The sequence below is a fragment of the Mustela nivalis genome (genome assembly GCF_964662115.1).
Source record: "Mustela nivalis genome assembly, chromosome: 2".
NCBI lineage: Eukaryota > Metazoa > Chordata > Mammalia > Carnivora > Mustelidae > Mustela > Mustela nivalis.
In genome coordinates, this window is record NC_139021.1 from 16,822,070 (window position 1) to 16,835,761 (window position 13,692).

The following is a 13,692-nucleotide window of genomic DNA, read 5'->3' on the forward strand; positions in this document are numbered from 1 at the left end:
TTTTAATATCCTTGAATTATCTTCTAAACTCAACCCATTCTTCCAAATCTTTACTAAAATTTTTATTCTAGGGGGGTCTGCGTGACTCCCTTGGTTGAGCATCTGCCTTCAGCTCAGGTCATGATCCCGGAGTCCTGGGATCGAGCCCTGCTTGGCGGAGAGCCTGCTTCTCCCTCTCCCTCTGCTTATTTGTGCTCTGTCAAGTAAATAAAAAGAAAATTTCTTTTCTATTCTAGTGCCACATCTTTTCTTCTTGACTTCCACGTGCTTCCATGAAATACAATCTCCCAAAAAGTTAGGGCCTAAGATATCGCCTGCATAGCCATACCTTAGTAGTGTTAAAGCTTCAATACATAAGTAGGAATTAGCTTCCTTATTAGCACAAGACCAGTAATTCTCCAATGGCCAAAAAACAGACCTTGAAGGAATGGGACATGGGTCAGTTTTGTAGAAACTACAGACCTAAGCCTCCTTGTAAGCCTGCAAAAGTCAGAAAAACACTGATAGTGCTGGGAATGTGTACAAAGGCAAAAGAAAAAAGGATTATCCTACTTCCGTTATATGCTCGCTTTTCTAGTCAGTATGATGTTAATTTGCTTAACAAACGGCAGAGAGGAAGTCACTGACCTACTCTCCGGTTTTTCCCAGGTCTCTCTGCCCACATCTATTAAAACCCTGTACCTAGCTCCTGCAAAATTCAGCTAAGCTGAAAACCCTCCTTAAGAGCAAACAATATGTCATTACAATTGTCAATGTTTACGCGAACAGTAGAGGCTGATTCCATATGGTTAAAGAAAACGTAGCAATGCGCACGCGCACACACATTGCAGATGCTTCGCATTTGCCGCAGTCCTGTCCTGTAAAGAAGCTGCAAGTACCGAGTTCGTGATACTGAATCACTGCTCCTGGGGGAAATACCGCTCGGCCCTGGGAGCCAGTGATCACAGCATTTCTGTCAACCGATCAACATAGAACTTTGTCCAGCATCTGTCTGTGTTCGAAGACCGTTGCTGCACACACATGGTTGACTCGTGAGCACCGAACTCAGGCCCACAGCACTATTAGTGTGCGCAGACTGAGCTTCCGCACCGCAACCTTCCTGCGCTTAGCATGTCAGTGATGTGGGGGGGGGGGGGGGCGGTGGGGGAGCATTTAAAGAGCAAAACCAACAACAAAAAGCACAGACATGGGAAAAATGTGACAGTAAACAGACCGGGGAAAGGACACTCATTTGCAGAATGAGAGTGGAAATAAGGCCAAGCGCAGCCAGGCGTGACCGGTGCAGAGGAGCTCAGACCCTCCGGGCTCCGGGGCTCGGCTGGTGTGAACGCCTGTCAGTGTGTGCTGAGTACTGCCCCGGGTCACAAGTGTGTTTTTACCAGGAGGCGAATTCACAGTTACAGAATCCACAAAGATTGAGCATGGACTCTCCACGTTTACAAACAGAGGGAAAAAAAAGCCTGGGAAAATATCCCCCCAACATCATCTGAGAAAGGAGGGACTGAGTGAGTCTCATCTCTTCGCTTATCTGTTATCTTTTGATTTTTTTCTGCCTCGACATTATTACTTGTCTAATTAAAAAAAAAAAAAGAAGAAGATAAAGAGCACGAGAAGGAGCACACACATAGCACAAAGACTATGTCATTTGAAGAACCGAACACGGGGCCCAGCTGATGACTAGCTGTGTGATGAGGCTGAGGCTCGAGCTTCTTCGTCCATAAAAGGAAATGGTCACGGGGCACCTGGGTGGCTCAGTAGGTTAAAGCCTCTGCCTTCGGCTCAGGTTATGATTTCAGGGTCCTGGGATCGAGCCCCACATCAGGCTCTCTGCTCAGCAGGGAGCCTGCTTCCTCCTCTCTTTCTGCCGCCTGCCTACTTCTCTGTCAAATAAATAAATAAAATCTTAAAAAAAAAAAAAGGAAATGGGTCAGACCAGGTGCTCAGCAAAGTTCTTCTCAGGGCCAGCAGCCTGACTCCGGACCTCGCAAGGCTGCACACAGACAATGAGACTAGGCAACAAGCCGGGGAAATTCTAGATAACCATAAAGGAGAAGTGGGAAGTAGACATGAGGTGAAATGAACACTGCCGCAGATGCAGAAATGAGAATGGACTCTATGGGCGGACATGAGGGAAGCTACAAGTCTGGGGAAGTAAGTGAGACAGCAGAGTAGGCAAGATCAGAGAAGACTCTGACAGTCAGGCCTTCGAGTGTGGATTTCAAGGATCAGGCGAAAGGAAGGAAGCTGCTTAGAAATGATGACGACAGTGTTCTTCTGGAGCCATGTTATATAAAATGTGGACTGATGGGCAGAGGCAGGCCCCAAGGGCTTTGAGTTTTGGTATTTTGGATTAAATTACTGTGAACGCAAGAGTTGTTAGTCAGTATAAATACAGGGATGGTTAACGTGGAGACGGACAACAGGCTGCATTTATATAAGTATTATTTCAAATTTAAGAATTACGACTTAATATTGGCTAGATCTAAAGACATATGGAAACGGTCCTCGTGCGCCAAGATTTCTAGCCTGTAAGATGGGAAGAGAGAGCGGGACAGAAATGGAGAGGCCGGGATTGAAGATGTCTTCTGGGAAGGAGATCACGAGGCACGCTGAACGGGACAGGGACCCACACAGATGCCTGTGCGGACGGCAGCAAGTTAAGGAGCACAGCGCTGAGCGCAGGGTGGAGGGGCCTGGCTGGCTCAGTGGGTAGAGCCTGTGAATCTTAAATCTTGGGGTTGTAAGGGACATGCGGCTTTGGGAGGAAGAGGGAAAAAAAACCAACACCAGATGTATGGATAAGGTCCAAGGAATTTAGAAAATCATGGCATAAAAATTTTATTTGTCTGTTTTTAAGATTTTATTTATTTGAGAGAAAGAAAGGAAGGGAAAGCACCGAGGGAGAAGCAGGCTCCCCACTGAGCAGAGAGCCCGATGCAGGGCTCTATCCCAGGACCCCAGGATCATGACCTGAGCCGAAGACTGACGCTTAACCGACTGAGCCACCCAGGCGCGCCAAGATTTTATTTTTGATGATACAGCATTTAACTCTTAAAAAAAAAATTGTGATGTTCTTTACTTGATCACATACCTTATTTATTTCCTGAGTTAGAGCTTGAACTGAGTATATGTTCAGACTTCCGTTTTCCATAATGGATGCAATGTACCGTCCATGTGGGCTAATTACTGATGAGCTAATTCCTTCATCAAGACTCCCAATTTCAAAGAGAAGTTTACAAGTCTGTGTATTGATGAATCTCATTATACCATCTTGACTTAGCACTCCAAGAACCTAAGGGTAAAGAGAAACAATATATGAGTTCCAAAAACACATTTAGAAAGTCAAAGGTCTCAGAAGTTAACTAGAGTTACTACATGATCATTATACAATGTGTACAAATATCAAATCATTATGAACCTAATGTTTCATGTCAATTATACAATTAAAAACAGTCAACTCCTTAACATGAAACTACACATACTTACATGTACATATGTGTATATAGTTATATATGGGCTTGTTTTTTTCTTTTTTTGAGGGGAGGAGAGTCAGAGATTCTACTGGTAAAGAGCTGTTACATTCAAAATTCCTAATTAAGGCTCATGTACATTTGCCCCTTTTAGGTCCAGATAAGCCTGGCTCTGACCAGAAGCAGCAAGGTGCCCATCCCAGGGGACTGTGGCAGGAAGCATCCGTACCAGACCCTTCAGAGGAATACGGATGATTAGACAGTCCTTCACTTTGACCTCCACTCTGGCTGTCAGAGGCAAGGAGGGAGGAGGCTTTGTTTTCCTTCACCAGCCCCACAGCTTGATCAGAACGAGCACAGGTCCTGCTGCGTCGCCAGAAACCTGACTCTGGCAGGTGTAAGAGGGAATAGAGAAAGCAAGCCTGTGGGCTGCAAGGAAGGGGAACGGGAAAGTGGTTTTTAAAGGGGGGAAAACTTAGTTTTAACTCACGTAATTTGAAAAATTAAAAATAAGTACTAAAAAAGTGTAAGTCAATACACAGTAGAGCCCTCTACTGGCTTGTCCACACCCGGCTTCTCCGCCCACCACGGGCTGCACCGAGATGCTGATGTCACCTGCTACATGAGAGGTGACAGTCTGGAAGTGGCTGGAAGCAGTCTGAAGGTGGCAATCTCTTCTGTCGGGTCAGGCTGGCGGAAACCCCCCCATTCATAGTTGATGCAACCTTTCTAGAGGGCAATTTGGCAAGATCCTCAAAATGACAGACGCACATCACCTTGACCCTACTGTTTCAGCTCTGGGTGAAATGGGGTGTGTGAAATGGTACATGCAAAAAGTTATCCAGCGCACCATTATTTGTTTGTTTGTTTTTTAAGATTTTATTTCTTTGAGAGAAAGAGAATAAGACAGCACGGGGAGGGGCAGAGGCAGACTTCCTGGTGAGTATGGAGCTCAATGCAGGGCTCAATTTGGGGCTCGATCCCAGGACCCTGAGATCATGATCTGAGCCCAAGGCAGACACTTCACTGACTGAGCCATCAGGACACCCCTCAGTGCACCATTATTTGTAGTAAAGAAGAACTAAAATTAGGCTAGGTGCCCAATAACTAAACACTGGTTAAAAAATTATGAAATACTATAGAGATGTTAAAAAAAAAAAAAAGAAATTCTGTACTGATACAGAACAATCTTTAAGGTCAATTAAGTGAAGAAAAGCAAAAAAAAAAAAAGTAAAGAAATGCGAGGCACAAAGCTGCATAAAAAAGTGGGAGAAAGACTGGACTTAGAACAACAGAGGTTATGGAGAGTGAGTAACTGGGCAAAAGGGAGAGAAGAATAAGAGATTTCACATCATTGTCTTATTTTTAAATGTTTTTTATATTTTATTTTTTTTATCTTTTATGTTTTTACTTTCCTTTTATTTTATTTATTTTTTTTAATGTTTTTATGTTGTGAATGCTTGTCTATTCAAAAACCTTATGTTAGGAGTACTTGGCCAGCTTAGTTGGCAGACCACGTGACTCTTGATGTCAGGGTCATGAGTTATATATAACTTGTTAAAGTACAAGACTCAAAACAGTCAAATTATGATAAGGAAGCTAAAGTCTGACTACTCAACTATTAAAAAGAAAAAGAAAAATAAAAATGGTGTGAGGGCGCCTGGTTGATTCAGTCTGTAGAGAATGTGACTCTGATCTCAGGGTCGTGAGTTTAAGCCCCATGTTGGGTGCAGAGTCTACTTTTAAAAAGGAATAAAATGAAATAAAATACATAAGCAAAGAAAATTTTACAAAATGTTATGTGTGGTGGGGGTACTCTATAAACTAAGGCAAGTTACAAAGAAAACATGTTTCACAAAACTGAGGTACAGTTATGGTAGATCAAACAGTACAACAAAAAGAAAAATTTAAATTCTACTTCCCCCTTTAATCCTTGCAATTAATAGGAATGTTGACAAATCACTTCATGTTTCTAAGTTTTAATGTCAGTCCACGTAATGGTGCAAATAAAAAACAACATGCTAAAGCACCCTGTAAACCATAAAGCCTGACACATAGTTAGAGCACACTGATTTTAGAAAAAGGGTAAATTGTCAATAATACACAGAAGCTAATATTGTAAATTTTTTTCAATTTTAGACTCCATGTAATCTTAGCAATTTCAAGTCCCTATAACAACCACGGGACAAAAGCAAAGACAGTTCAGAAATTGTGTAGTGTCCTACCTTTATTTTACTAACCTGATTAGAACCAGCATCAAAACTATCGGGGAGAAATTCGAGGTGGCGGATGGCTCGGACTTTAGTAGGCATCTGAATAATTCTGAACAGCTGTTTAGCGTCCAAGCACCACAGGTGAAGGTGATTTGACTTCCCTCCGGCGGCCAGGATGCGACCATCTCTGTGGAACAAAAGGTGAGGGAGTATGACCAAGTGGACTGTTGCCAGCAGCGAGGTCCAACATCACCCAGCGGGATCGAAATGTTCTCTCCCCGCGCTGCCCAACGTGCTCACTATGGCCACATGTGACTGAGAACTTGAAATGTGCCTAATGCTTCTGAGGAAATAAATTAACTTCATTTTTTACTAAACAGTCCCATGCAAACAGTGGCTACCATATAGGAAAGCTCAGGTTTACAGCCTGTGTATTTTTTACGTGTTGTACCAAGATACCAGCTTAACAAATGCTTGTTTGATGACTTCACTGAGGATTTCTGGGTAACATTTATCTTTTACACCAAAATCTCGAAGTCATTACCACTCCCCAACTTCCTCTACTTCACACAGGACTAAACTGAGTCGGTACCGCACTGCTACATGAAAACCCCAAAAGCCCCAACTTCTTCTCTTCCTGCGCAAACCAAGCTGCTTCTTCAAGGCACAAAAATAATACGCTGCACTAGCTCGCGACACTGCTGCTCATTTATTCATCAAGGACTTGCAAGGCCTCTACTGCAAGCCAGGTGTTGTCAGGCACCAGGGACACAATGGGAACCAGGCAGGCGGGATCCCGGCTCTTGTGGGATTTTCAGTCGAGAGGAAGGGAAGGCAGCAAACAGATGCACGGGATCTCAGCTGCCGTAAGTTTTATAAAGATCTATAACATGAGATGGGAGTTACAGGGTTGGGAAAGGAGGAAGGTCTACGGTCTACTCCCTAAAAAATGTGAGTGAGCCAGTTACGGGATGATCTGGAGGAAGAATCCCATGCTGGTCGGTATTCCAGACTGGTCGATGTGTGGCTGTTGAGAAAGGAATAAGGTTAGCCACCTCAGGAAGACAGAGAAGTCACGTTCCATCGTGGCCAGAATCGTGTTAAAGGGAAAGTAAATAGGAGGAAACCGAGGACAACCGAGGCCAGATGGCAGAGGCCTCAGGGATATTATGGGGAGTTTGGATTTTATTCTGACTTTAAGGTAAAGCCTTTTCAGGGAGTTCAATAGGGAAGTGACATGATTCGACTTATGACTTAAAAAAAGACCACTCTAGGGCACCTGGGTGGCTCAGTTGGTTGAGCAACTGCCTTCGGCTCAGGTCACGGTCCTGGAGTCCCGGGATGGAGTTGCGCATCGGGCTCCCAGCTCCATGGGGAGTCTGCTTCTCCCTCTGACCGTCTCGCCTCTCATGTTCTCTCTCACTGTCTCTCTCTCAAATAAATAAATAAAATCTTTAAAAAAAAGAAAAGACCACTCTATCAGGGCATCTGGGTGGCTCAGTCAGTTAAGCGTCTGCCTTTGGCTGAGGTCATGATCCCAGGGTCCTGGGATAGAGCCCTGCATTGGGCTCTGGGCTCAGCAGGAAGCCTGGTTCCCCCTTTCCTCCCCGCTTGTGCTCTCTCTCTCTCTCAAAATAAATAAATAAACTCAAAAAAAAAAAAAAAAAAGAAAAGAAAAGGAAGGGAAAAGAAATTTAAAACAAGGAGACCAAATAAGGCGACTATTGCAGGAGTCCAAAAGAGGCCAGGGGAGTGGGAGGAGGGTAATAGCTGCGACAAGGCACAGGTCAGACCAAGTCACGGTATCACTCGGTGGAACTCATGGAATTTATTCATGACTTCGAAGATGGTGAGAGGAAAATAAGGAAATAACATGTGTTTTCTAGCTCTTTCCACTGAAAAGGCCAAGGAGAGTGACCAGATCAGTCACACGAGGAGTACCCAGACTGGGTTTTGAAATATCATCACCCGCTAAAACAAATCCAGGCGCTTTAGAAAAATGGCCGATTCCAGGTTTGGGATAGAAAATGTGTAAGATAAGCCTGGAACACATCTCGTCAGATGAGCAAGAACGAGAGCTTTCAAAACAGACAACTCAGGTTGTATCAAAGGGTTTTCAGAGCCAACTTGAAAGAATTCCAGTGGTCACAGGGAAGAGAATGGGAGCATTACTACGGATAATGTTAACAGACAATCACTTCGACTATGATTAAATCCATTCATTCACAAAGATTAAAGACAAAGCCCTCACTGGCGACCTCTGAAAGATGCCAATAAACCAATTTATTATTTTTCATAAAAAAAATCAGACAGTCAAAGTCAGTCTGACTCTTGATCTCAGAGTCATGAGACTGAGCCCCATACTGGGCTCCACTAAAAAAAAAAATTGTTTTTTTTTTCTTTTAAAGACGGGGAAAGCAAGCATTTATCCTGACTTTCCTTTGCAGCTATAAAATAACCAAAGAGTGGACGAGAGGAAGTTCCTCTCTACAGAAGGTTTCTGGTAAATAAGGGAAGAAGGAATGACAGAATTAGCCTGGCACCATTTTGCTAACCTTTAAGGCAATACTGGTTCTAGGTCATGATCATCGATGGCCACTAGCCACTAAATCACGAAAGAAGTGTTCTTCTGATGAAAGTATGCAAACCATTATCATTATCATGTCTTCCTGACCCCAAATCAAGCCTGAATCAGACCAAGCCTCCAATTTATAGGAAATCTAGGTGTGACCAGTATACAGGAAATACAGACAAGACAGGATCATATTAAACACTAACACAGGGATATAAAAAGCAAAACCTAAAATATAGAGAGTGCTATAGGACAAAAGACCAGTTCCTTAACAAGCAAATAGCAAGGAAAACCTTAGAAAAGGGATATATCATCCAAGACATTATGTGAAACTTGTTTGGTTCCTGATTTGAACAAAGACTGTTATATGACAATATTAAGAAATTAATCATTTTTAAAAAGTGTGATAAATGGGTTAACTAACTGGAGTTTAAATAAAAACTTGGGGGAAAAAAGTGACAATAGTACTATGGTTATGTTCCAAAAAGGACCCTTTCTTTAGAGATACACACTGAAATATTTATGGATGAAATGATATTGCTTGGGTTTTGCTTTAAATTAATGCAGTAGGCAGTAGAAGGTAGTAACAGGTTGAGTTATAGATAAAATAAAAATGGCTATAAGTTATTACAGCTAATGAGAATGCTACAATTAGGGTTTCCTGTATTCTTCTATTTTTATGTACATTTGAAATTTGCCACAGTAAGTTAAAAAGAAAAAGTTCTACAGAACGTATATAAGTTCGAAGGAATATTTTCTCACATGACGATAAGATAATGAAAACAGAATGAAAATTCGTTAAATTTTCCTGGAAGCTAGAATTCTTAAAAATTCTGTGTTTTAAAAATGTACATTTGGATCGGAGAGGGATACAAACCGTAAGACACTCTTAACTCTAGGAAACAAAGTAAGGGTTACTGGAGGGGAGGTGGGGAGGGAGGGGGTAACTGGGTGACAGGTCTCAAGGAGGACACAGGACAGAATGAGCACAGGGTGTCACACACAACTGATGCATCACTGAGCTCTCTCTGAAACTAGGGATGCACTACACGTTAATCAACCGAATTTAAATAAAATAACATTTTAAAAAAAATTTACATCTAGGGTGCCTGGCTGGCTCAGTCCAGAGAGATGTACGACTCTTGATCTCAGGGTCATGAGTTTGAACCCCAGGATGGGTAGAGGGATTACGTAAAAAAAAATAAAGTCAAACCAAAAAGTGAAATGCACCTTACCTGGTCACTGCAAATACTTTGTATAATATACTAGAGCTTTCAGGTGGAGCTGGCAGCTGGTATCTGCAAGAAAGAGTATCACATTCCCAGGCGAAGATGGAGTTATCCTTGAAACAGCTGAGGATCGTATTACTTAATGGCAAAAAGAATACCTAGAGAAAGAGATAAACAGTTCTTGTTAGTGTAGCCCACAGCTCTCTTTACATTTAAAATTATACAAGTTGTCCATCTTTAGTTTGAAAAATTACTTTTTCTTAAACTCAAAAAAATATACATTTATGACACAGGATGGGATAACACTGAAATCTCGTATACTATTATAAAACTGAAAAGAAAAGGTAAAACTCTTTAAATAAAAAAATTGGGGACTAAATTGACTAGGCAGTTCATAAAATACAAAGTAACAATTTAAAAATATTTACCCTTATAAAAGTTTCAAGTGAAAATAACACTATGTGTATCAAACTGACTTTAAAAATAACATAAACACATATATAAGCTAGACATACACTAACATGTGAACTCTGTTCATGAACTACGACTACTATCAACATGACACGAAACAGGAACTACTCATAAAGATTACATATTAAATGCTGCTGAGAGTAGAGGAAACGGGCAATGTCCGACCAGGATGCTGGTAATAAAAACTGATTACAGACACCACATGACCTATCTCAACAGCCTTGAAAATACATATCTCTTCTGAACCAATCAGTGTGTTTCTAAGAGCTAATCCTTTGAAAGAAAAAAATCAACAAGGTGCTTTGAGATAAATGTATACAAATGTTTGTTGAGCATTATTTATAAAAGTAAAAAGTTGAGGGGCGCCTGGGTGGCTCAGTGGGTTAAAGCCTCTGCCTTGGGCTCAGATCATGATCCCAGGGTCCTGGAATCAAGCCCCAAATCGCATGGGGCTCTCTGCTCAACGGGGAGCCTCCCTCCCCCACTCTCTCTGCCTGCTTCTCTGCCTGCTTGTGATCTCTGTCAAATAAATAAATAAAATCTTAAAAAAAAAAAATTTTTTTTTTAAAGTAAAAAGTTGAAAACAAAACCATGATGTTTTGTTAAGGGACTCAACTTATTTCATGGACAATTGCAACTAAGCTTGTAGCAAAGTTGGAAATACTTATTTTACTCTAATTTCTGTGTTTCTATTACATACGCTCTGAATAATGCTGCCTTTTGATCATACAAAATTTTAGTTAAAATTCATCATTTTCTCATGAGAATGTTGATGGCCTCTAATATGATTTTGTGTGTCATTTGTGTAAAGCATACAAAGGGAGGGAGGGAAAAGAAAAGAAGGAAAGAAAATGGAAGAAACCTATGCCCGAAGAACATACTCCTGCCCATCATCTCAAAATAGTCTTCTCACATAGCCTGGGACATCTCACGTGGTGGATCCTTAGTTACATCTCTAGCTCTTTATTTTTTGACTCCCAGATGGAATAGCCTTCTTACTGGCATTACAGCTTATTATAATATTTTATATTGGAATTTATTTTGTCCTTGTTTCTGCTGGTCTGTCTTTATAAGCTTTGTTATTCTTTTAAGAATATATGATTTGGGGGCGCCTGGGTGGCTCAGTGGGTTAAAGCCTCTGCCTTCGGCTCAGGTCATGATCTCAGGGTCCTGGGATCGAGCCCCACATTGGGCTCTCTGCTCAGCAGGGAGCCTGCTTTCTCCCCTCTCTCTCTGCCTACTTGTGATCTCTGTCTGTCAAATAAATAAATAAAATCTTAAAAAAAAAAAAAAAAGAATATATGATTTGGATTCGTATTACAGCGGAACAGGGACTCACCCCGGAGGCAGAACACCTTGAACAATCTGTAGCCTCGCATTCTGACCCCTGACTGGTCGCCCACCTTCACCATTTTCTAGTGTCCGAAGGAGGCCCATCTTCTCTGAAATGCTACATTCTTTGGGAATGAGGTGCGCAACGTTTCGAACACTGGAATTTCTCCTGAGTATTTAGTCTGGAGGCCGTCGTCATAGTGATGACAAGGAGCAGACCCAAAACGACTGTCTGGGGGAAAGCAGGCTCAACACCAAATCGCCCGTGGCTTCCGCCAGCGTCGCAAACATAATGAATCCGTAAGGCACCTAAATGCAATACTTCTGCAACCTTGCATCTAATTTGTGTCGTCACCCAGTCTATTATATATATGCAGTTAAGAAATGATTCTAATAATTAATGTTATTACTATATTACTATCAAAATTTCAGAGGATTGAAACCCGTAATTTTTTTAATAGTTTTTTTCCCCCTTAGAGGTGGAGTGTGGGGCAGAGGCAGGGAGACAGAAAATCTTCAGCAGGCTCCACGTCCAGCACGGGCCTGACACAGCACTCCATCTCAGGACCCTGAGCGGAAATAGAGAGTAACTGACTGATATTATATATATCAAGTGCCCCAAGAAACCTACAAATTTTATAATGACAGTTGAAGGTTTTATCATGAACTATTTTTCTCATATGCATGTAACAGTATCTCTTAAAATAATAGTGCTAAAAAAAAAAAAACCACAACCCATACGTACACACACACATAATGCACTATGGGACTTACCGGTTAATTAAAACAATCTACTCAGTGTTAATGCTAATAAGACAAAATAAAAAATGCTAATTCGACTGCTGTCCTTGCCTGAATCAACCCCCACTTTTGTCCTTGGCTCACTTTGTCAAAGACTATCTCTGGTAGATGGTTTGCCAACTGGTTCAGGAAGATTTATGACAGCCCTTATTGAAAGAATATGAAATAAACACATTGTGATCTATAATTATTGCACGGAAATGCTGTTTGAAAGCCGACGTCAAAAAAAGTGACTTAAGATTTTTATTACAATTAGCAATATTTTTCTAAAAAAGTAATAAAGTTTATTCCTACTGGGAGAAGCCAAAGCTTAAAAATTAATGAACACCAACTGCTATTTTAGGGAAAGAGCTGTGATAGATTATTGCCTACATGATTATTCATTACTAGATTTGTGATTTTAATTGCCAGATTTTAATGATTATAAAATTGTTCCTAATGAATCATGTCATTATTCAGATAGTGTTATCTCTTGACAATCATAAAAAGCTTAGAAAAAACTTGAAAAGCACTAACAAAATACACTTTTTGGAGGGTTGGGTAAAAGGTTTTCCTCATAAAATATGAAAATCCTAGCCTTTCCAACTCACTTGTGAGAATTAGGTGAACTCTTTCCAAAGTTGAGAGTTCAGTACAATAATAAAGAGCAAGCTAAACCAAATACACAATTCAGCGGAAATTTAGTGAGCGCCCACTGTATACAGAGACTAAATTCAGTAACATGTTTTTTCTTAAACATTTCCTCATATCCATCACAACCTTTTCCAATACATACTGAACCACAGTAATCAGAAACCCTAGGATTTATTTTTAAAAATCCCAAAGTAAATATTTAATTTAAATATTCTACCTCCAACATCAACAAAATAATCAAAATTTACTCATAGGAAGAGGTGTAATTGGCTTACCCGAGAGGCAGTACGGTACAATAGAGTGACTCTGGAATAAGACAGGCTTAGATTCAAACCACATGTCTTTGGTGAGCTCTGTGACACTGGGCACATTACTTAATGCTTCTGAACTGCAGATTCCCCATTTGTAAAATGAGAATAGCATCTACTTTTAGGATTATTTAAGTTTAAAAATAACAAACACTGTTAGTTATATAGTAAAACTCAACAACTGGTACCTATTGTTACTGGTATTGATTATTCCCATAACAGGGGACAAAAACCAGTGGAATGATGTTGGAGTGACAGGTTCTTTAAAAACATTTTGAAATCAGGGGCGCGTGGGTGGCTCCGTCGGGGAAGTGTCCAAGTCTTGATTTTGGCTCAGGTCATGATCTCAAGATGGTAGAGGGAGCCACGTGCTGGGCTCTGTGCTCAGTGGAGAGTCTTCCTGAAAATCTCTCTCTCCCTCTGCTTCTGCCCCTCCCCCTGCTGGCGCATGCATGCACGCTCCCCCTTTTTAAATTAAATTTTAAAAATCTTTAATAAAAGAAAAAAAAGAAAAGAAAAACATTTTGAAATCAAAGGTCCAAAGTTATTTTTCTGAAACCCTTGGTGTTAGATGTGTATTCCCAATCTGAGAAAGGTAATATGAGGTATGTTCTGGAACAGTATGTAGAACCCCTGGGGAACCCAGATCAACTCTCCGTTACT

At 41.1% G+C, this 13,692-nt stretch overlaps 1 protein-coding gene across 9 annotated transcripts in view; it reads right to left on the minus strand.

Annotated features, from left to right (window-relative positions):
- The window catches only part of TBC1D31 (TBC1 domain family member 31), a 68,708-nt gene that overhangs the window by 39,403 nt on the left and 15,613 nt on the right, over positions 1 to 13,692 (minus strand). For all 9 annotated transcript variants that reach the window (XM_082721748.1, XM_082721749.1, XM_082721755.1 and 6 more), the window contains 3 exons: positions 9,491 to 9,642; positions 5,711 to 5,870; positions 3,092 to 3,292 (listed from right to left, as the gene is read on the minus strand). In XM_082721748.1, the coding sequence (XP_082577874.1) occupies positions 3,092 to 3,292; positions 5,711 to 5,870; positions 9,491 to 9,642 (513 nt within the window). The remainder of the gene's footprint in view (positions 1 to 3,091; positions 3,293 to 5,710; positions 5,871 to 9,490; positions 9,643 to 13,692) is intronic.